Consider the following 18,574-nt stretch of genomic DNA (forward strand, 5'->3'; position numbering starts at 1 on the left):
ATAGGTTAGAGCGCGCCGCCGGGTGTGTGTTGACCATCGAAAGAGAAGGAGTTGCACGGAAAGGGTGAAAGTTTGAAGCTGCCCCAGATCTCCTCGTATAGGCGTGTCGCTTGTTTCTGTCCTTTCGGAAACCGGAGATCTTATCCTGACGGACAATTTATCGGTGCGTAATGGGGAAATGAGGGGATGAAGGTTGGATATAACTCACATGGGGGAGTAATGTTAGAATATATGTACTGTGCAGCAGACATACATTTCAGGTTGAAAAGAGTGCCCCAGTCTGTGAATAACAGGGTTGTGGAAATTGTAAGGTACAAAGGTCTGGCCGGCTTAAAAAAAATATTTAAAAGTTTGCCAGTTGGACAACACACAGTTGTCTGTCTGTGTGCATTCATTGGGCGTGAGGGTGGTCGCAGCGCTTCACAACTAACGTAACGAGATATAATATTGTGACATGTCTGCTTCGCGCATAGGGCAAATGTTGTCATCCAAAAGTTTGCGCGTTATAACCAGAGGAAATTACCGTTTTTTCGGCAATGGGGCACAATACCCCGCCGGGCACCTCACCTCTAGTGTCCGCTCAGTGATGATCCCCTCTCCGCTGTCACCTTTCTCTTCCCAGAGTAGAGCACTTTCAGGAGTCAGTGAACCTCCGCGTGGACTTGTCCAAGAGAAAATGACCGAGAATGCAGTGTTCTCCCAGAACAAGGTTTTGACCATCGACACCATGAACCCCAAGGTGAAGAATGTGGAGTATGCCGTGCGCGGACCCATTGTGCAGCGCGCGGTGCAGATCGAGAAGGAGCTGAGAGAGGTATGCTTAATAATAAAATGTAACTTTCTTAAATCATTATTTTCTATTTTTTCCCCATTTGTTTTTAAATTGTGCAAATCATTTGTTTCTCTCAATCTGAAATATACAGCAGTTTGCAAAGTGCGAATGCAATCTCTCACTGACATTCCCATGCGCTGTCTGTCTCACCTAGACTAATTGCAACAGTCTGACTTTTAAACAAGTTTCCGGTGGCCTCAATGGCTCCGTTTTTCTGGATCTGCAACTGCAGCAGTGACATGCAGCCTAGGCCTATAGGCTTGTGTGATATAGGGTGACCAGACGATTTTGGTGGCTTGTCCCCAGCTAAAGATTTCCCAGAAATGTTCCCGATTAACTCCCAGAAAGAAAAAAGCAACTCTGAAGTAAATTGAGGCTGACAATTCAGTAATCAAATGCTATATCCAATCAGATATGCATGTAAAAAACAGTCTATCCCTGTTTCAAACATGTTTGCTGTCTGCTACCAAACTTGGGTGATTATAAAATAAATAGATAGGCTAAGATTAAGAACTGTGGCGGGTTAGGCTAATCCATTTCTGTGTTAAAATTGATAGAAGTATTTGAACCCCCCCTAAAATGTCATAAATAGCTGGTTCCCAATGACTTGAGAAGCATTTGTCATGCCCTTTGCTTGCTCTGCCCGTTGCCCTCTAGCCTAAATGCTCACCAAAATATACACTTTTTGAGTGCATTTGCTCACACACCCAGTGTGTCACCCACCAGCAGATTGACCCCTCTTCGGAAATCAAATTACTGTTAAAACACCACAGCGCTGATTTGCTTATGACACCTGTCTAGTGATTTGTTCAACAATGATGAGGCAAGACCTTATTTGTTATGTTGTTGAAGATTACGCTCTCCCCAATCTCTCTTTCTTTCACTCTCACTCACTCACTCACTCACTCGCTCATTCATTATCTCCCTCGCCCTCTCCCTCTGAGTCGCTCTCCCTTTGAGTCGCTCTCCCTTGTCACTGTTTGTTCTCGGTTATACAGTATCAGTTTTCATTGGAGCTGAGGAAGATCAAGATCAAAGTCCACAAGTCAAACAGCAAACTGAGAGATTCACTTCAGTTCTGTCTGTTTTTACAACAGCTCTATTTAAACTTCTGAGCTCACAATGACGTACAGTATAAAATCTATCAGAGGTCAAATCCTCACTTTCCCCCAGACCAATGCCACTGTCTCCTTTAACTCTCTTAAAAGCAATAACTCATCACTCCTAGAGTCGCCAGCCCCCCTCCAGTCCTACAATATTTGTTATGTGAAATTGTTGGTACTCGCTGGTCATCATGTTACAGCTGCTAGTAAGTAGAGTGGTGTTTCTAGATTTAACAGCCCACTCAAGAGTGAAGAGGTAGGTTGTTGACATTTTGATGTAGCCTACTGACATTTATTTTTACAATCATACTGTACAATTTTCAACAATGCACACAAAGCAATATTTGATGTTTTTCTCAAGATCAATCTACATCTATTGATATTGTCCACACTGTTACAAACTTTGGTCAGACTTAGTCCTCTTAGGTCAATGTTATTTTCCAGTTGGTTTTTATGTACTTGCCCTCAGTGTAACCCTTACCTGCACCATCCCCGTCCCCTCTCACTTCATTTCAAGGGTTGTCATGGAAACCCAGAGAGCATAGTTTACTGAGTTCAGTCAGGTGTGTAAAGCGGACCCTCCGAGTGGCTCTTTCCAGGAAGACGAGCAACGTGTATCTCTGTGTGTGAGAAAGAGGTGAAAGGGTCGCTTTTTGGCTACGGCGGGGTGTGGAGGGACTATCATAGTAATGACTATGGTGACCTTTACCAGATGGTCCTGGGGCTTTACCCAAATACAATTTGGATTCATGGATTTTTACTATTTGTTCAGAGTCATCCTCAAACACCCCAGCCAACCAAGAGCCAACCTGGGTTAGGGAATGTTGGTTATTACCGGTAATGTCGCCTTAGAGCAGGGGTGTCAAACTCATTCCACAGAGGGCCTAGTGTCTCCAGGTTTTTGGTTTTTCCTTTCAATAAAGCCCTAGACAACCAGGTGTGGGGAGTTCCTAACTAATTAGTGATGTTAATTCATCAATCAAGTACAAGGGAGGAGCGAAAACCCGCAGACACTCGGCCCCCCGTGGAATGAGTTTGACACCTGTGCCTTAGAGGATGGCTGCCCTTTTACGGGCTTCTAACTAACTGTGCTATTTTGTTAGTTTTTTCGCATTGTTTGTACATAATGTTGCTGCTACTGTCTCTTATGACCGAAAAGAGCTTCTGGACATCAGAACAGTGACTACTCACCTCGAACTGGACAAAGACTTTTTCTTTAATGAGTCCGACGCAAAAGATATACTGCTTTCCCGAGACCAGAACCAAATCCCTGTCATTCGCATGAAGAAAAGACGGAAATACAGGGGGCGGAGGTAAGGGTGCCTTGTGAGAATTTGTCGGCAAGTAGGTAAACCGCCTCTACCATCCGTTCTATTGGCCAACGTGCAATCACTGGAAAATAAACTGGATGATCGGCGATCGAGACTATCCTACCAAAGGGATATTAAAAACTGTAATATCTTATGTTTCACCGAGTCGATGCTGAACGACGACAAAAATAATATAGAGCTGGCTGGGTTTTCCGTGCATCGGCAGGACAGAGCCGCTACGTCTGGTAAGATGAGGGGCGGGGGCGTTTATTTTTCAATAACAGCTGGTGCGCAATGTCTAATATTAAAGAAGTCTCAAGGTATTGTTCGCCTGAGGTAGAGTTCCTCATGATAAGCTGTAGACCACACTATTTACCAAGAGAGTTTTCATCTATATTATTCGTAGCTGTCTACTCACCACCACAAACCGATGCTGGTACTAAGACCGCACTCAACGAGCTGTATAAAACCATAAGCAAACAAGAAAATGCTCATCTAGAAGCGGCACTCCTAGTGGCCGGGGACTTTAATGCAGGCATGTTACATGTGCAACCAGAGGGAAAAAACTATAGACCACATTTACTCCACACACAGAGACGCATATAAAGCTCTCCCTCGCCCTCCATTTGGCAAATCTGACCATAATTCTATCCTCCTGATTCCTGCTAACAAGCAAAAACTACAGCAGGAAGTACCAGTGACTCGCTCAATACGGAAGTGGTCAGATGACGCGGATACTATGCTACAGGACTGTTTCGCTAGCACAGACTGGAATATGTTCCGTGATTCATCCAATGTCATTGAGGAGTATACCACCTCAGTCACCGGCTTCATCAATAAGTGCATCGACAATGTTGTCCCCACAGTGACCATACATACATATCCCAACCAGAAGCCATGGATTGCAGGCAACATCTGCACCGAGCTAAAGGCTAGAGCTGCCACTTTCAAGGAGCGGGATCCGGACGCTTATAAGAAATCCTGCTATGCCCTCAGACAAACCATCAAACAGGCAAAGTGTTGTCGGATGTGGCAGGGCTTGCAAACTAATATGGACTACATAGGGAAACCCAGCCGTGAGCTACCCAGTGACGCGAGTCTACCAGACGAGCTAAATGTCTTTTATGCTCGCTTCGAGTCAAGCAACACTGAAGCATGCATGAGAGCACCAGCTGTTCCGGATGACTGTGTGATCGCACTCTCCGTAGCCGATGTGAGAAAGACCTTAACAGGTCAACATTCCACAGGGCCCAGACGGATTACTAAGACATGTACTCAGAGCATGTGCGGACCAACTGGCAAGTGTCTTCACTGAMRTTTTCAACCTCTCCCTGACTGAGTCTGTAATACCTACATGCTTTAAGCAGACCACAATAGTGCCTGTACCCAAGAAAGTGATGGTAACCACCCTAAATGACTATCGCCCCATAGCACTCATATTGTTAGCCATGAAGTACTTTGAAAGGCTGGTCCTTGCTCACATCAACACCATCATCTCGGAAACCCTAGACCCACTCTAATTCGAATACCGCCCCAACAGATCCACAGATGACACAATCTCAATTGCACTCCACACTCCCACCTGGACAAAAGGAACACCTATGTGAGAATGCTGTTCATCGACCTCAGCTCAATGTTCAACACCATAGTGCCCACAAAGCTCATCACTAAGCTAATGAACTTGGGACTAAACACCTCCCTCTGCAACTGGATCCTAGACTTCCTGAAGAGCCGCCCCCAGGTGGTAAGGGTAGGCAACAACACATCTGCCATGCTGATCCTCAACACTCGGGCCCCTCAGGGGTGCGTGCTTAGTGCCCTCCTGTACTCCCTGTTCACCCACGACTGTGTGGCCAAGCATGACTACAACTGCATCATTAAGTTTGCTGACGACACAACAGTGGTAGGCCTGATCACCGACAACGATGAGACAGCCTATAGGGAGGAGGTCAGAGAACTGGCAGTGTGGTGCCAGGACAACAACCTCTCCCTCAATGTGAGCAAGACAAAGCAGCTGATCATGGACTACAGGAAAAGGCGGGTCGAACAGGCCCCCATTAACATAATGTAGTGGAGCGGGTTGAGAGTTTCAAGTTCCTTGGTGTCCACATCACCAACAAACTATCATGGTCCAAACACACCAAGACAGTCGTGAAGAGGGCACGACAACACCTTTTCCCCCTTGGAGGCTGAAAAGATTTGGCATGGGTCCCCAGATCCTCAAAAAGTTCTACAGCTGCACCATCGAGATCAACCTGATCGGTTGTATCACCACCTGGTATGGCAACTGCTCGGCATCCGACCGTAAGGCGCTACAGAGGGTAGTGTGTAAGGCCCAGTTCATCACTGGGGCCAAACGTCCTGCCATCCAGGACCTATATACCTGGCAGTGTGTCAGAGGAAGGCCCACATTTTCTTTATTATCTATGGATAGTCACTTTACCCCTAACTATATATACAAATTTCCTCGACTAACCTGTACCCCCGAACATTGACTCGGTCCCGGTGCCCCCTGTATATAGCCTCGTTATTGTTATTTTATTGTGTTACTTTTTATTTTATTTTTTATTTTATTTAGTAAATATTTTGTAAACTTTATTTCTTGAACTGCATTGTTGGTTAGGGCTTGTAAGTAAGCATTTCACGGTAAGGTCTACTACACCTGTTGTATTCGGCGAATGTGACAAATAAAATAGGATTTGATTTGATTGATTTTGTCTTTCAGAAGTCTACAGGGGTTTAATAAGAAGTTATTACGTCCTTATATCATATTGAGCACCTGTAAATCCAGGCTGTATCACATCCGGCCGTGATTGGGAGTCCCATAGGGCGGCACACAATTGTCCCAACGTCGTCCGTGTTTGGCCGGGGTAGGCCATCATTGTAAATAAGAATTTGTTCTTAATTGACTTGCCTAGTTAAATAAAGGTATAAAATATATATATATATATGAAAACAAGTCTGTTTTGTTATTTAGGGGAACCTCCAAATATAAGTCTAAAACATCAAACTTGTAAATCTGTGCTGTATCAGGTGAACTAGCTGTAGGCTATTCCAAGTCTAACCGGATTTTCATACTGAGCTCTGATGGGTGTTAGATTTCTTTGTGAAAACAGAGCACAAAGCCTACATTCACTTGCTTGCTTTAAAAAAGGAACACCCACTTTCACACAAAATCTTTTTCTCCACTCCCTCTCTATCCCCTTTTCAACCCCTCTCTATTTTCTCCGACTAACACACATGCCTATTTTGAGGGCTCAGATGAACTGTAATGTTTCAGGTGCAGATAAAGTTCAGGAACATTTCCTGAAACCTGATACGACTTAAATTGTGGTCATTAGTTAATTCCCCTCTTAGCCTAGTAGGAAGAGAAAAAACACTAAGTAGAATGTGAGCAAAACAACTTCAACCCAGTAACAGCTCTAGGACCAGGCTAGAGGCCCACGGAGATACCTTCTACCACCTCAGTGGTCTCCATGGAGACTGCAGGAGGATTGCTGAGTAACACGGCACACTGACTTTCTTTAATGAATGAAAGACATCACATTTCATGTCCTGCCTCTACTACTTCGCTAATTTTGAAGAGTAAACTAGTAGCCATTCTGATGTAACTTTCTTTTGCCAGACTTTGAATTTGTTTTGCCAGACCAATTAGAATGCTACTTACCAGAGACAGAAAAAGACGCAAATAAACTTACACACGCCGAAAGAGCAAAAGAAAAACGAGAGAACTGGGTAAGGAGGTAGAGAGAGAGTGGGCAAAATCAACTGTAGGCTAGTCTCAATCATCTTATGAAGAACATGCCATAGGCAGTACTCTGACAAGAGCCACATGGCCTAATCAGTGAAGGTTTTTCAACAAGGGGCCTGCTATGTGGTCTTTATGTGACAATGTAAAAAGACTCCCTGAGATAAAATACATGATTAGAAGCACTTAGAAGACTTAAAAATACATTTAAAGTTCCCAGAAAAAGAGGGGGACTGATTTTTGTCATTATTTTTGTACACGTTTTTTTTTATAAAACGTACTCTCGTCACTTGGGAAATGTAGATTTTTTGGTTGTTGCAACATATCTCGTTGCAGTAAAATGTAAACCCCTCTCTACTCTCAGTATGAATGGAATGGGAGGAGGTCCTTTGTATTCAGTGGGTGTCACTCCCCTGCTGTTTGTGATTGGTCTGAACTGAGAGACACCTCTGTCTTGTGACCAATGGGAGTGTAGGAGGTTTATTTTCTGTTGTGAACTTTGAGGTCATTGCTGGTCCAGCTGGCCCAATTAGATTGGATAAATGTCTCTGGTGGGTAGAACAACAGCAGGGCTGCTTTGCTTCCCACTGGGTTTGAATGAGTTCCACTTGTGGCCACTGATCGCTGTCCATGTTGTCAAATACCAAGCATCTGGACACTCACTGAGGAGTCTGTGTTCTTGGCCAGTTTAGTTCCGTTGTCCATCCAGGACAGTTGTCCTTAAGGAGATACTTTCAACCTCTTGACATATTGTTCTCAGATATTGAAATAAGTAGTGGCATTTTTCTTTGCTTATAAGGTCATTCCTTGACAACCTCCCCAAATTAATTATTTTTTCCTATTCTCCATGACCAGTTCTGTTTTGCAGTCTGTTTTTTTACACCGCATTTGACACCTACTTTACACTTATCGTCTGTTTCTACAGCTGGAAACCAGCTGATATAACACTTGACAAGCCTTCCAGGCAGCAGCCAGCATGGGACTGTGTGTTTCCTTTTGCTTTCCAGACAGCATTTTCTCTCCTTTAATATGTTAATATACAGTAGTTGGGCTGAACAAATTCTTGTTTTGACTTCCTCCACTCTGCTCCCAAACACACAGACGCACATGATGTGTTTGTGTTTGTAGGTAAGTGTGTACAGTTGGAAACCCTAACATTGGAAAAGCTCAAATTGAATTCTGTCACTCATGTGTTTTATCTTTTTCTTATGGTTTTATTTAATGTAATCTTTATTTAACCAGGCAAGTCAATTAAGGACAAGGACGGCCTGGCAAAAGGTCTCCGGTGATGTCCTAAACGCAAGGACCTAAACGCAAGGGATGAGGAAAGCACATATTAAACCAATGCAGGCTGCCAAGTCATTTCTCCTGGCAAAGACTATACCTGATTTTGTATTTGTGCTTGAGAGTTTAAGTAAAAACACATGGCAAAGGAAATTATGAAGAGCTGTTTGGCTTTAAGGGTTGTCTATTTAAACGTCTAAGGGCTAGGGTCTGGGTTTTTACTAAACTAACATCTGGAATTGTTTTACGATGGTCATACCAAGGATCATTTAGCTATTTTATTTTGAATTTTAGGAAAAATATATATAAAAAATATATTTGATGAAATATTGAATTTGGCCTATTAGCTTATAGAAACGCATTGAATAACAGATTCATACATGGAAAAACAGTGTAAAAAATAAAGGAAGTATGTTTTGAAGTGTCTGTCCAATATCTGAGAGATATACCGTAAGAAAGCTCAGAAAAGAAAAGAAAAGTTCAATGTGGAATTATCTGTATACCTTTGATGTGGAACTGCCCCATTCACTTCCATTCATTTTTCGGCCCGGTACCGGGTTACCTTTAGACGTGACCTCATATTCCAGCAGGAAGTGACCTCATACTCATGTCTTACTTAGACGGACACGCTCAGATAAGTAGTTATAAATTGTTAATTATGAGGTCATAAAGAATAAAGTAAAGTATTGGACTGCCTTTATCCCCTGCACACACCTGTGACCAAAGAACGCATGGGACACACTCTTTTCACGCCAGTTCGATACAAAGAGCACTTTTGCTATCCCTAACCATTTTCCTAACCTTAACCTCAGTCTCCTAACCTGCTGCGCAAGTTGCCCTAACCTTCTATGAAAAAGTCACTTCGGTATCGAAGTGGCGTGAAGAGTGTTTCCCAAGAACAGGGAATCGAAGTGGCGTGAAAAGAGTGTTTCCCAAGAACACATTGTATTCATCCATCCTTTTCTTCCTTGCCCTAATTGTTTCATCCTCTCTCTGCCTCTCTCATTTGTGTCTTGTTTCTCTGTCCTGCAGGGAGTGAAGAAGCCCTTCACTGAGGTCATCAAGGCCAATATCGGTGACGCCCATGCCATGGGCCAGCAGCCAATCACCTTCTTCCGCCAGGTCTGCTTTTATCCCCTATGTTCCAAACCATTTATCTAAAACAACTCTCTTTTTGATTACAGGGTGTCTTTCATTCTCCTTTATCATTTGAAACCGTTCTGCCTATGGCAAAATCACATAATGACATTTTCATGCAGATTCATGCAGATTTGTGTACATTATCCTGCATCAACTCCTGTCTGTTCCTCACCTAGCTCTCGCTGTCCTCTCTTCCTCTTCAAGGTCTTGGCACTCTGCTCCTATCCGGAACTCTTGAAAGACAATATGTTTCCAGAGGATGCCAAAAGCAGAGCGCGCCGCATTCTGCAGGCTTGTGGAGGGAGTAGTTTGGGTATGTTGTTCAGATACTTGATTGATTGTGTATTGGAAGGATGTAAGTTAAGATAAAATACACAAAGGGGATATTTTAGCCAATAAGCCTGTGTCAGCCTGTTAGTGTCTGCATAAGCAATGAATGACCTTTCGCAGTCTAGGGTGGCCAGCCCCGATCCTGGAGAGTCGCAGTGTATTGAGTCTTTCTCGCTCTCCCTCTCGCTCTCTAAGGTGCGTACAGTGCCAGTCAGGGTATAGACTGTGTGCGGCAGGACGTAGCTCGCTACATCGAGCGTCGGGACGGGGGCGTGCCCTGTGACCCAGACAACGTCTACCTCACCACCGGCGCCAGTGACGGCATCGTGGTAAAAAATCAAAAATCAAACAATTCGATTTTTCAAGTAAACTTCTCACTGCAGATAAAGGGGAGGGCAGGAGGAGAGCGTTGAGGACTCTAGACTTGAGATGCACCCATCAGTCCTCCTTCGCTCCCCTCTCTCTCCCAGACTATGCTGAAGCTGTTGGTGTGTGGTGAGGGTGCGTCGAAGACAGGGGTGATGATCTCCATCCCTCAGTACCCTCTGTACTCGGCTGCYCTGGCTGAGCTGGGCGCTGTGCAGGTCAACTACTACCTGAAYGAGGAGAAGTGCTGGAGCATGGACCTCAGTGAGCTGGAGCGCTCCCTAGCGGAGGCCAGGAAGCACTGCAACCCCAAAGYCCTCTGCATCATCAACCCTGGAAACCCCACTGGTAAGTAGCCAAAGCTTAACACATACGGAATTCATGATGCGTCATGTAGAGGTTGACATAGGGATTTCACAGTCCTCCCAGTCATGTCACTAGACGGCGCCAGAGGACATAGATCCCACTTAGACATAAACCAAAATGTCCATTTCTGCCAATATGAATCTGAACCTTTCCCTCTCCTCCTCTGTAATAGGTCAGGTCCAGAGTAGACAGTGCATTGAGGATGTGATCCGATTCGCTGCTAAGGAGCATCTCTTCCTGATGGCTGATGAGGTAAACTAATCAGGCAAGGTCACGAACTGGGGTCTCATTTATAAAGGTTGAGTGCCTATTAAATATGCCCCAAAACATGCGTGTGCCAGTTTTCACGGAAAAATGGTCATTTCTAAAATCTGAACTTGATGTAAGAATATGCTAATCATCACGCGAACCTCAGACCACGTAGCCTAGTAGCTTTTTGCAAATAGGGAATATATGATGACTTATTCATAACAAAAAAAATCTGTTGCTAAATATAATAACAAGATGCAATCATTTGCTGTTAGTGAGAAGTGTGAAAATATATACATTTTATCTTTGCGTTCTAAAATAATTAGACATTTCTTTCCAATTATTTATTATATTTCCATGATCATTGCAGAATACATTCTTCACCTTTTCTGACTGTGATGGTTTAATACCAAACAAAATAGCCTATAGGCCTATGTTAGGAGAATTAAGTTCTCATGTTCTTTAACCAATTAAATTAAATTACTTTGTCTGCTATATCAGGATTTATAAGATACTGATAGAAATCAAAACAGACAGAAGCCCAGTCTACAAAAGTCAAATGTTTATGTACGGGAACGTTCTGCCTATCATTTCCTGTACATTGGTCTATATACCTCACATTTCGTCATAAATGTCCCTCCTCCTCTCAGAAACAATGACAATATAGTTCACAAGTCTTCCTGTCATACATTGTCTGCCACCTGTTATACAATCTACTACAAGCCCAAATCAAAACTATGAAATTACACATATGTAATTCATGTGGGATTGCTGCAGAATGCTGTGGTAGCCATGCTTGTTAAGTGTGCCTTGAATTCTAAATAAATCACTGACAGTGTCACCAGAAAAGCCATCATCACACCTCCTCCTCCATAATTCACGGTGGGAACTACACATGCAGAGATCATCCGTTCACCTACTATGCATTTCACAAAGACACCAAAAATCTTGAATTTGGACTCATCAGACCAAAGAATAGATTTCCACTGGTCTAATGTCCATTGCTTGTGATTCTTGGTCCAAGCAAGTCTCTTCTTCTTATTGGTGTCCTTTAGTAGTGGTTTCTTTGCAGCAATTAGACCATGAAGGCCTGATTCACACAGTCTCCTCTGAACAGTTGATGTTGAGATGTGTCTGTTACTTGAACTCTGTGAAGCATTTATTTGGGCTGCAATTTCTGAGGCTGGTAACTCTAATAAACGAATCATCTGCAGCAGAGGTAACCTCCTCATAAACACAATTTCAACTGTGCTTACCTTTACCTAACCTACTAACATCCCTTTCCCTCCTTTCCTGTCCCTCAGGTGTACCAGGATAATGTGTACGCGGAGGGTTGCCAGTTCCACTCCTTTAAGAAGGTGCTGTTTGAGTTGGGACCACAGTACTCGAACACTGTAGAACTGGCATCTTTCCACTCCACCTCCAAGTGCTACATGGGAGAGTAAGACATTTTCTCCCTCTCTCGCTCCTTCATGTTCATACCCTGAACCGTTCACAACGAATATACCAACAGGCCAAGAGTATGACTCTGCATTATTTTCTGTAGAAACCTCAAGATCAATATTCAGTAACCTGACTTGACATATCAACCATTATATGACTTAATTTAAACCACTATATACTGTATCACCAATAGATATATTAATGGTACGGTGATGTGTTGCCTTATGAGCCACTGTACTGTAACTGGTCTCCCCCTTTCGCTCTCCCAGGTGTGGTTTCCGTGGGGGTTACATGGAGGTGATCAACATGGACCCAGAAGTGAAAGACCAGCTCACTAAGCTGGTGTCGGTCAGACTGTGTCCCCCCGTCCCTGGTCAGGCTCTAATGGACCTGGTGGTCAACTCCCCACAGCCAGGAGAACCTTCCTACACCACCTTCATGAAGGTAATCATTTGGTTATATGGTTATTTAGCAGACATTTTTTTTAATCAAAAATGACTTTCCGGACTGTTAACATTGATAGGGACACATATTTAATATACAGTTGGATCCGAAAGGATTGACACCCTTGATAAAGATGAGCAAAAATGACTGTATGAATAAATAAAACAAATACTGAGCAAAATTGTGTTCTCCAAAAAATTGGGGAAATTATATTATTTTATACTAATACAATTGCTCATAGACATAGATTTTGTTTAACAAGTAAAACTTTTTTCTCAAAAAGGTAGGGGTAAAAATGATTGACACCTCTGTTTTCAAAATGGTTGCCTCTGCCTTGATATCCTTCGTCTACGTTTATGGACTGCCCTCTTCAATTCAAACCACATAACATCAAAGATCGGCCACCATAGCTTACAGTAGGTATGGGGTTATTTTCTGCTCATGCATTCTCATTTAGATGCCAAACCCACCACTGGTGTGCGTGGCCTAAGAGCTCTATTTTCACATCTTCTAACAAATGTAAACACATGGAGTTGGTTAAACGGCATTGGCACTTGGGTTGAAACGTGTGCTTTGGGCAAATTACATGAAAATAGAGCTATTTTGCCACGCACACCAGTGGTGGGTTTGGTGTCGAAATGAGAATGCATAAGTGCAAAATAACCCCATACCTACTGTAAAATATGGTGGTCGATTTTGAATATTTTGGTGCTATTTTGCTTCCACTGGTACTGGGGAACTTGTCAAGGTCAATGGCATCATGAACTTTACCCAGTACCAGGACATGTTATCCTAAAACCTGTTCTTCTCTGCCAGGAGGCTGAAACTTGGCCACAAGTGGATCTTACAGCAAGACAATATCCCCAAGCACACATTAAAATCCACAAATACATTGTTAATTGGACACAAAGTTTCCATTTTGCAAAAGCCATCTCAGTCTCCAGACTTGAAACCTATTGAAAACCTGTGGTTTGAATTGAAGAGGGCAGTCTATAATCGCAGACGAAGGATATCAAGGATCTGGAAGGATTCTGTATGGATGAATGAGCTAAGAACATTTTAGAAAAAGGCTCAGTGCTGTATTGGTAATGTATGAGAGTTCATTTTTGAGGGGAAGAAAACATTACTTTATGCTTTCTCTAGGCAATTGTATTTTTTTTGCGTACAATATACAGTACCAGTCAAAAATTTGGACACACCTAGTCATTCAAGGATTTTTCTTTATTTTTTAAATATTTTTTTTCTACATTGTAGAATAATAGACATCAATACTATGAAATAACACATATCGAATCATGTAGTAACCCAAAAAGTGTTTAATCTCAAATATATAATATTGGGTCATTGTTCTGTTGAAAAACAAATGATAGTCCCACTTAGCGCAAACCAGATGGGATGGCGTATTGCTGCAGAATGTTGTGGTAGCCATGCTGGTTAAGTGTGCCTTGAATTGGAAATAAATCACAGACAGTGTCACCAGCAAAGCATCCCCACACCATCACACCTCCTCCTCCATGCTTCACGTTGGGAACCACACATGCAGAGATCATCCGTTCACCTACTCTGTGTCTCACAAAGACATGACGGTTGGAACCAAAAATCTCTAATTTGGACTCATCAGACCAAAGGACAGATTTCCACCGGTCTAATGTCCATTGCTCGTGTTTCCCAAGAAAGTCTCTTCTCATTATTGGTGTCCTTTAGTAGTGGTTTCTTTGCAGCAATTCGACCATGAAGACCTGATTCACGCAGTCTCCTCTGAACAGTTGATGTTGAGATGTGTCTGTTACTTGAACTTTGTGAAGCATTTATTTGGGCTGCAATTTCTGAGGCTGGTAACTCTAATAAACGAATCCTCTGCAGCAGAGGTAACTCTGGGTCTTCCTTGCCTGTGGTGGTCCTCATGAGAGCCAGTTTGATCATAGCGCTTGATGGTTTTTGAGACTGCATTTGAAGAAACTTTCAAAGTTCTTGAAATGTTCCGGATTGATTGACCTTCATTGGGCTCCCGAGTGGTGCAGCGGTCTAAGGCACTGCATCTCAGTGCAAGAGGCGTCACTACTGTACCTGGTTTGAATCCAGGCTGTATCACATCCGGCCGTGATTGGGAGTCCCATAGGGCGGCGCACAATTGGCCCAGTGTCGTCCAGGTTTGGGTGGAGTAGGCTGTCATTGTAAATAAGAATTTGTTCTTAACTGACTTGCCTAGTTAAAGAAAGGTAAAGAAATAAAAAAAGGTCCTAAAGTAATGATGGACTTCCGTTTCTCTGTGCTTATTTGAGCTGTTCTTGCAATAATATGGACTTGGTCTTTTACCAAATAGGGCTCTCTTCTATATACCACCCCTACCTTGTCACAAAACAATTGATTGGCTCAAATGCATTAAGGAGGAAAGAAATTCCACAAATCAACTTTTAACAAGGCACACCTGTTAATTGAAATACATTCCAGGGTGACTACATCATGAAGCTGGTTAAGAGAACGTCAAGAGTGTGCAAAGCTGTCATCAAGGCGAAGGGTGGCTACTTTGAAGAATCTCAAATACAAAATATATTTTGATTTGTTTAACACTTTTTTGGTTACTACATGATTCAATGTGTTATTTCATAATTTTGATGTCTTCACTATAATTCTACAATGTAGAAAATAGTACAAATAAAGAAAAACCCTTGAATGAGTAGGTGTGTTCAAACCTTTGACTAGTACTGTAGATCAGTATTTGACAGTATAAAATAAATAATTCATTTTTGTTCATCTTTGTGAAGGGTGTCAATAATTTCAGACCTCACTGTATGTGGCCCATTCGCAAAATCAAACACACACACACACACACACGGTCTTCCCTGTGTCCAGGAGCGAACAGCTACCCTCAGGCTGCTGGCAGAGAAGGCCAAGTTGACAGAGGAAATTCTGAACACTGTACCTGGGATCACCTGTAACCCTGTCCAGGGAGCCATGTACTCATTCCCCAACATCAGCCTGCCTCAGAAAGCCATCAAGGAGGCGAAGGTTAGTCAGCCCTAATTACTTCTGCTCTGCTGTTAGGAACTGAAACAAGTCAAATTTAGGAAATTAATTTCCATTTTATTTGAATAATAATGATAAATTGCATTTGTAGAGCGCTTTTCGTTTACAGACGTAAAAACCACAACGCTCTTTACATTGTGAGCAACCATTAAAAGAAAAGGTTTAATAAAAAGGGCTAAAAACATTAAGCAAGACATTTTAAACAAAATCTTTTTGTAAAAATCTGGTTGTTAAATACGTACTCTATGGACGTGTGAACCTACTGCAATACCGTAATTCACATATGCTTCTGAATCTGCTTTAATACTGTAATTTGTGCTTCTCTCTCCAGGCTCTGGGCCAGGCACCAGACATGTTCTACTGTATGAAGATGTTGGAGGAGACTGGCATCTGTCTGGTGCCGGGAAGTGGCTTTGGACAGAAAGACGGGACCTACCACTTCAGGTATGGCCAACCCAGTTTACTCAAACATGATATCACAACCTCTCTCAGCGTAAAATCGGCATAGTACGTTATGGTGAAACTGGATCTTTTTGATGTACATCCCAAAGTCCATCATTTCCAATGCACTGCCATCTGTTCAAAGTCCAACCTGTAGTAGATTACCAAGGTGTGGAGTATACTATTTATTTTACAGCTCTTTAATGATGTTCTCTTTCATTTTCTCCCTCCTTGTTCCAGGATGACCATTCTGCCGCCCACAGACAAGCTGAAGATCTTACTGGCTAAAGTGAAGGAGTTCCACCAGAAATTCACTCAGCAGTACTCTTAATCATCCTCCTTAACTCCCTAACTTTCACCCAATCAGAAGAGAATAGGACACAGTCTACCAGCCAACCTATCAGAAATCATCTGTCAATAAGTGCCTACTCTACTAGTGCCTCTGTCTTCGGTCACCTTGACAATGCACTTTAACTCCTAGGCCTACAAGATTCCAAGAAATGGTGGACTCACAGACTGTACATGTACAAATGTAGTGGTTGTGAACACCAAGGAGATTTATTTTTATGTTGAGACACATCAAATTTATCTGACATATAAAACTTGATTGAATTGATGTTCATTGTCATCTCAGTTGTGTGTCCATGCACACACTTGTGTGGGAGAGAGGGTGTGTGTCATGATCACACAAGTCAAGGCCAGTATGACAGTACAGTACATTTTAGTAATTTAGCACAGTAGTGAGAGCATACATTTTCATACTGGTCCCCCATGGGAATCGAACCCACAACCCTGGCGTTGCAAGCACCATGCTCTACCAACTGAGCTACACTGGACTAGTAGTAGTGTATGAAATGAAGAAAGGGAAAGAGCTACTAGATTATTTCCAGACTCTGTAGAAATGTCAGTATTGTAGTAAGGTAGTAATTGTAGTAAGGTACTGTATAAGATAGTATTATGTAAGAGAAGCTTTCACATAATGATTTTAATTGAAATATGATTTTATTATATTTGCTAAATAAATATAAAAATTTTCCCTCTTTTCTTTGTGTGGAACTTTCCGCCATAGAATTCCACAAGAGGGCACACTTGTCACACGCCATACATCTACTACAAAGAATGTCCTTGACTTTCAATTGCGTAGCATACCTTACATTCTTTAGACCAAATTCATGGAAAAACCGTGACAAAGAGGAGACAGCAGAATATAAAATAAATGCTGTCATGGATTTGTAGAATTATGAAGACAACAACAGCTCATGGGGAGTGAGTCAGGAGCCTACTGTGCGCACACACACACTGGGAGAGGTTGTCCAACGGGGATGAGTTCTCCTTGAGGGCTGGCCTGCTTTTACAGGTTTTATTGAGAGTTCAGTTCCTGTTAATATTATCTCTAATGATGTCACGTGAATGTATTTATTATATAACCACCACTTCCATCATATAGCTATTATCTACAATGATCAAGATATTGTTGGACATATACTTTATTTATTAAAGGAGGGGGAGAGCTTTAAGTCTGGGGAGAGCTTTAAGTCTGCTTTCTCTCTCCTGTCCTCTACAGTGGCTGCCAACATTCATTATCCCTGACAAAGCAGAGCCCCTTTCCTAATTAACCACCTCTTCGTCTTTCTGTAGCCCTTACAATCCCCCCTCACTGCTAGATACGTCCAGTCAGCCACACGTCCCTGTCCTCACTAATTGCATTGGGTGAACTTGTTTTACACAGTCGCCATCAACTCGTTTGATCTGACCTTGGTCAGAGTAGTACGACAAAGGCAACCTGTATATTTGCAATTTCCATTTAATCGACCAGAAAATACAGAAAAATAATACAACAAATATTGTGGTTAAACTCAAATATACTAATTGATTAAAAAAAACATTTATTTTAAAGAATGTTTTWAAAAATGTATAATCTTCGTAAATTATATCATAAATAGGACTCGTGGAGTAATGTGACGCATGCAGCTAACAAAAACACATGGAAATGTCTGCACACCCAAAATTACAACCAACTACTTGCAAAATTACAGCAAAAATGGAAGAGGAAGTGGAAGGGGGAAAAAGTAAGGAACTTGTCTGTCGGCCCTTCATTAAAGACCATAACCGTCAGAAAAAGAAAAAAAAAGTATACCAGTTTCATTTAAGGACCAAAAAATTGACAGCCATGCTCAACCTTCCCAGCTCTGCAGATTTTGCTGCGAAGAGACATAGTCATTAGATCATTTGATTTGGTCCATATCTAGCTTGTTTTTGGTCACAGATCCAGGAATGGCTGAAGAATTGAAATATTTACCTGGAGCTAACCCTGCAGATAGCACTACTGGGTGATCTGAAAAGTCATAGTCAATCGATCAATAATATACTAATACTTTTAGCAAAAACAAGCATGGCTACCACAACATTCTGCAGCAATACACCATCCCATCTGGTTTGCGCTTATTGGGACTGTCATTTGTTTTTCAACAGAACAATGACCCAACACACC

General features: G+C 42.3%; 1 protein-coding gene across 4 annotated transcripts; it reads left to right on the forward strand.

Moving 5' to 3' along the window:
* Positions 1 to 17,126, forward strand: LOC111979434 (alanine aminotransferase 2-like). 4 transcript variants are annotated; one of them, XM_024009978.2, is made up of 12 exons: positions 1 to 163; positions 623 to 814; positions 9,310 to 9,399; positions 9,622 to 9,730; positions 9,943 to 10,076; positions 10,218 to 10,461; positions 10,652 to 10,731; positions 12,033 to 12,169; positions 12,441 to 12,615; positions 15,469 to 15,624; positions 15,974 to 16,086; positions 16,324 to 17,126. In XM_024009978.2, exons 2-12 carry the CDS (start codon positions 677 to 679, stop codon positions 16,412 to 16,414), a joined length of 1,467 nt encoding a protein of 488 aa, XP_023865746.1. In that variant the 5' UTR covers positions 1 to 163; positions 623 to 676; the 3' UTR covers positions 16,415 to 17,126. The 4 variants fall into 4 exon arrangements, with proteins under 4 accessions (XP_023865746.1, XP_023865747.1, XP_023865744.1 ...); XM_024009979.2 differs by having other exon boundaries at positions 36 to 163; positions 628 to 814; XM_024009976.2 differs by lacking the exon at positions 1 to 163 and having other exon boundaries at positions 171 to 814.
* Positions 17,127 to 18,574: the final 1,448 nt, after the last annotated feature.

This window comes from Salvelinus sp. IW2-2015, linkage group LG19 (genome assembly GCF_002910315.2).
Source record: "Salvelinus sp. IW2-2015 linkage group LG19, ASM291031v2, whole genome shotgun sequence".
In the NCBI taxonomy this organism is placed as follows: Eukaryota; Metazoa; Chordata; class Actinopteri; order Salmoniformes; family Salmonidae; genus Salvelinus; species Salvelinus sp. IW2-2015.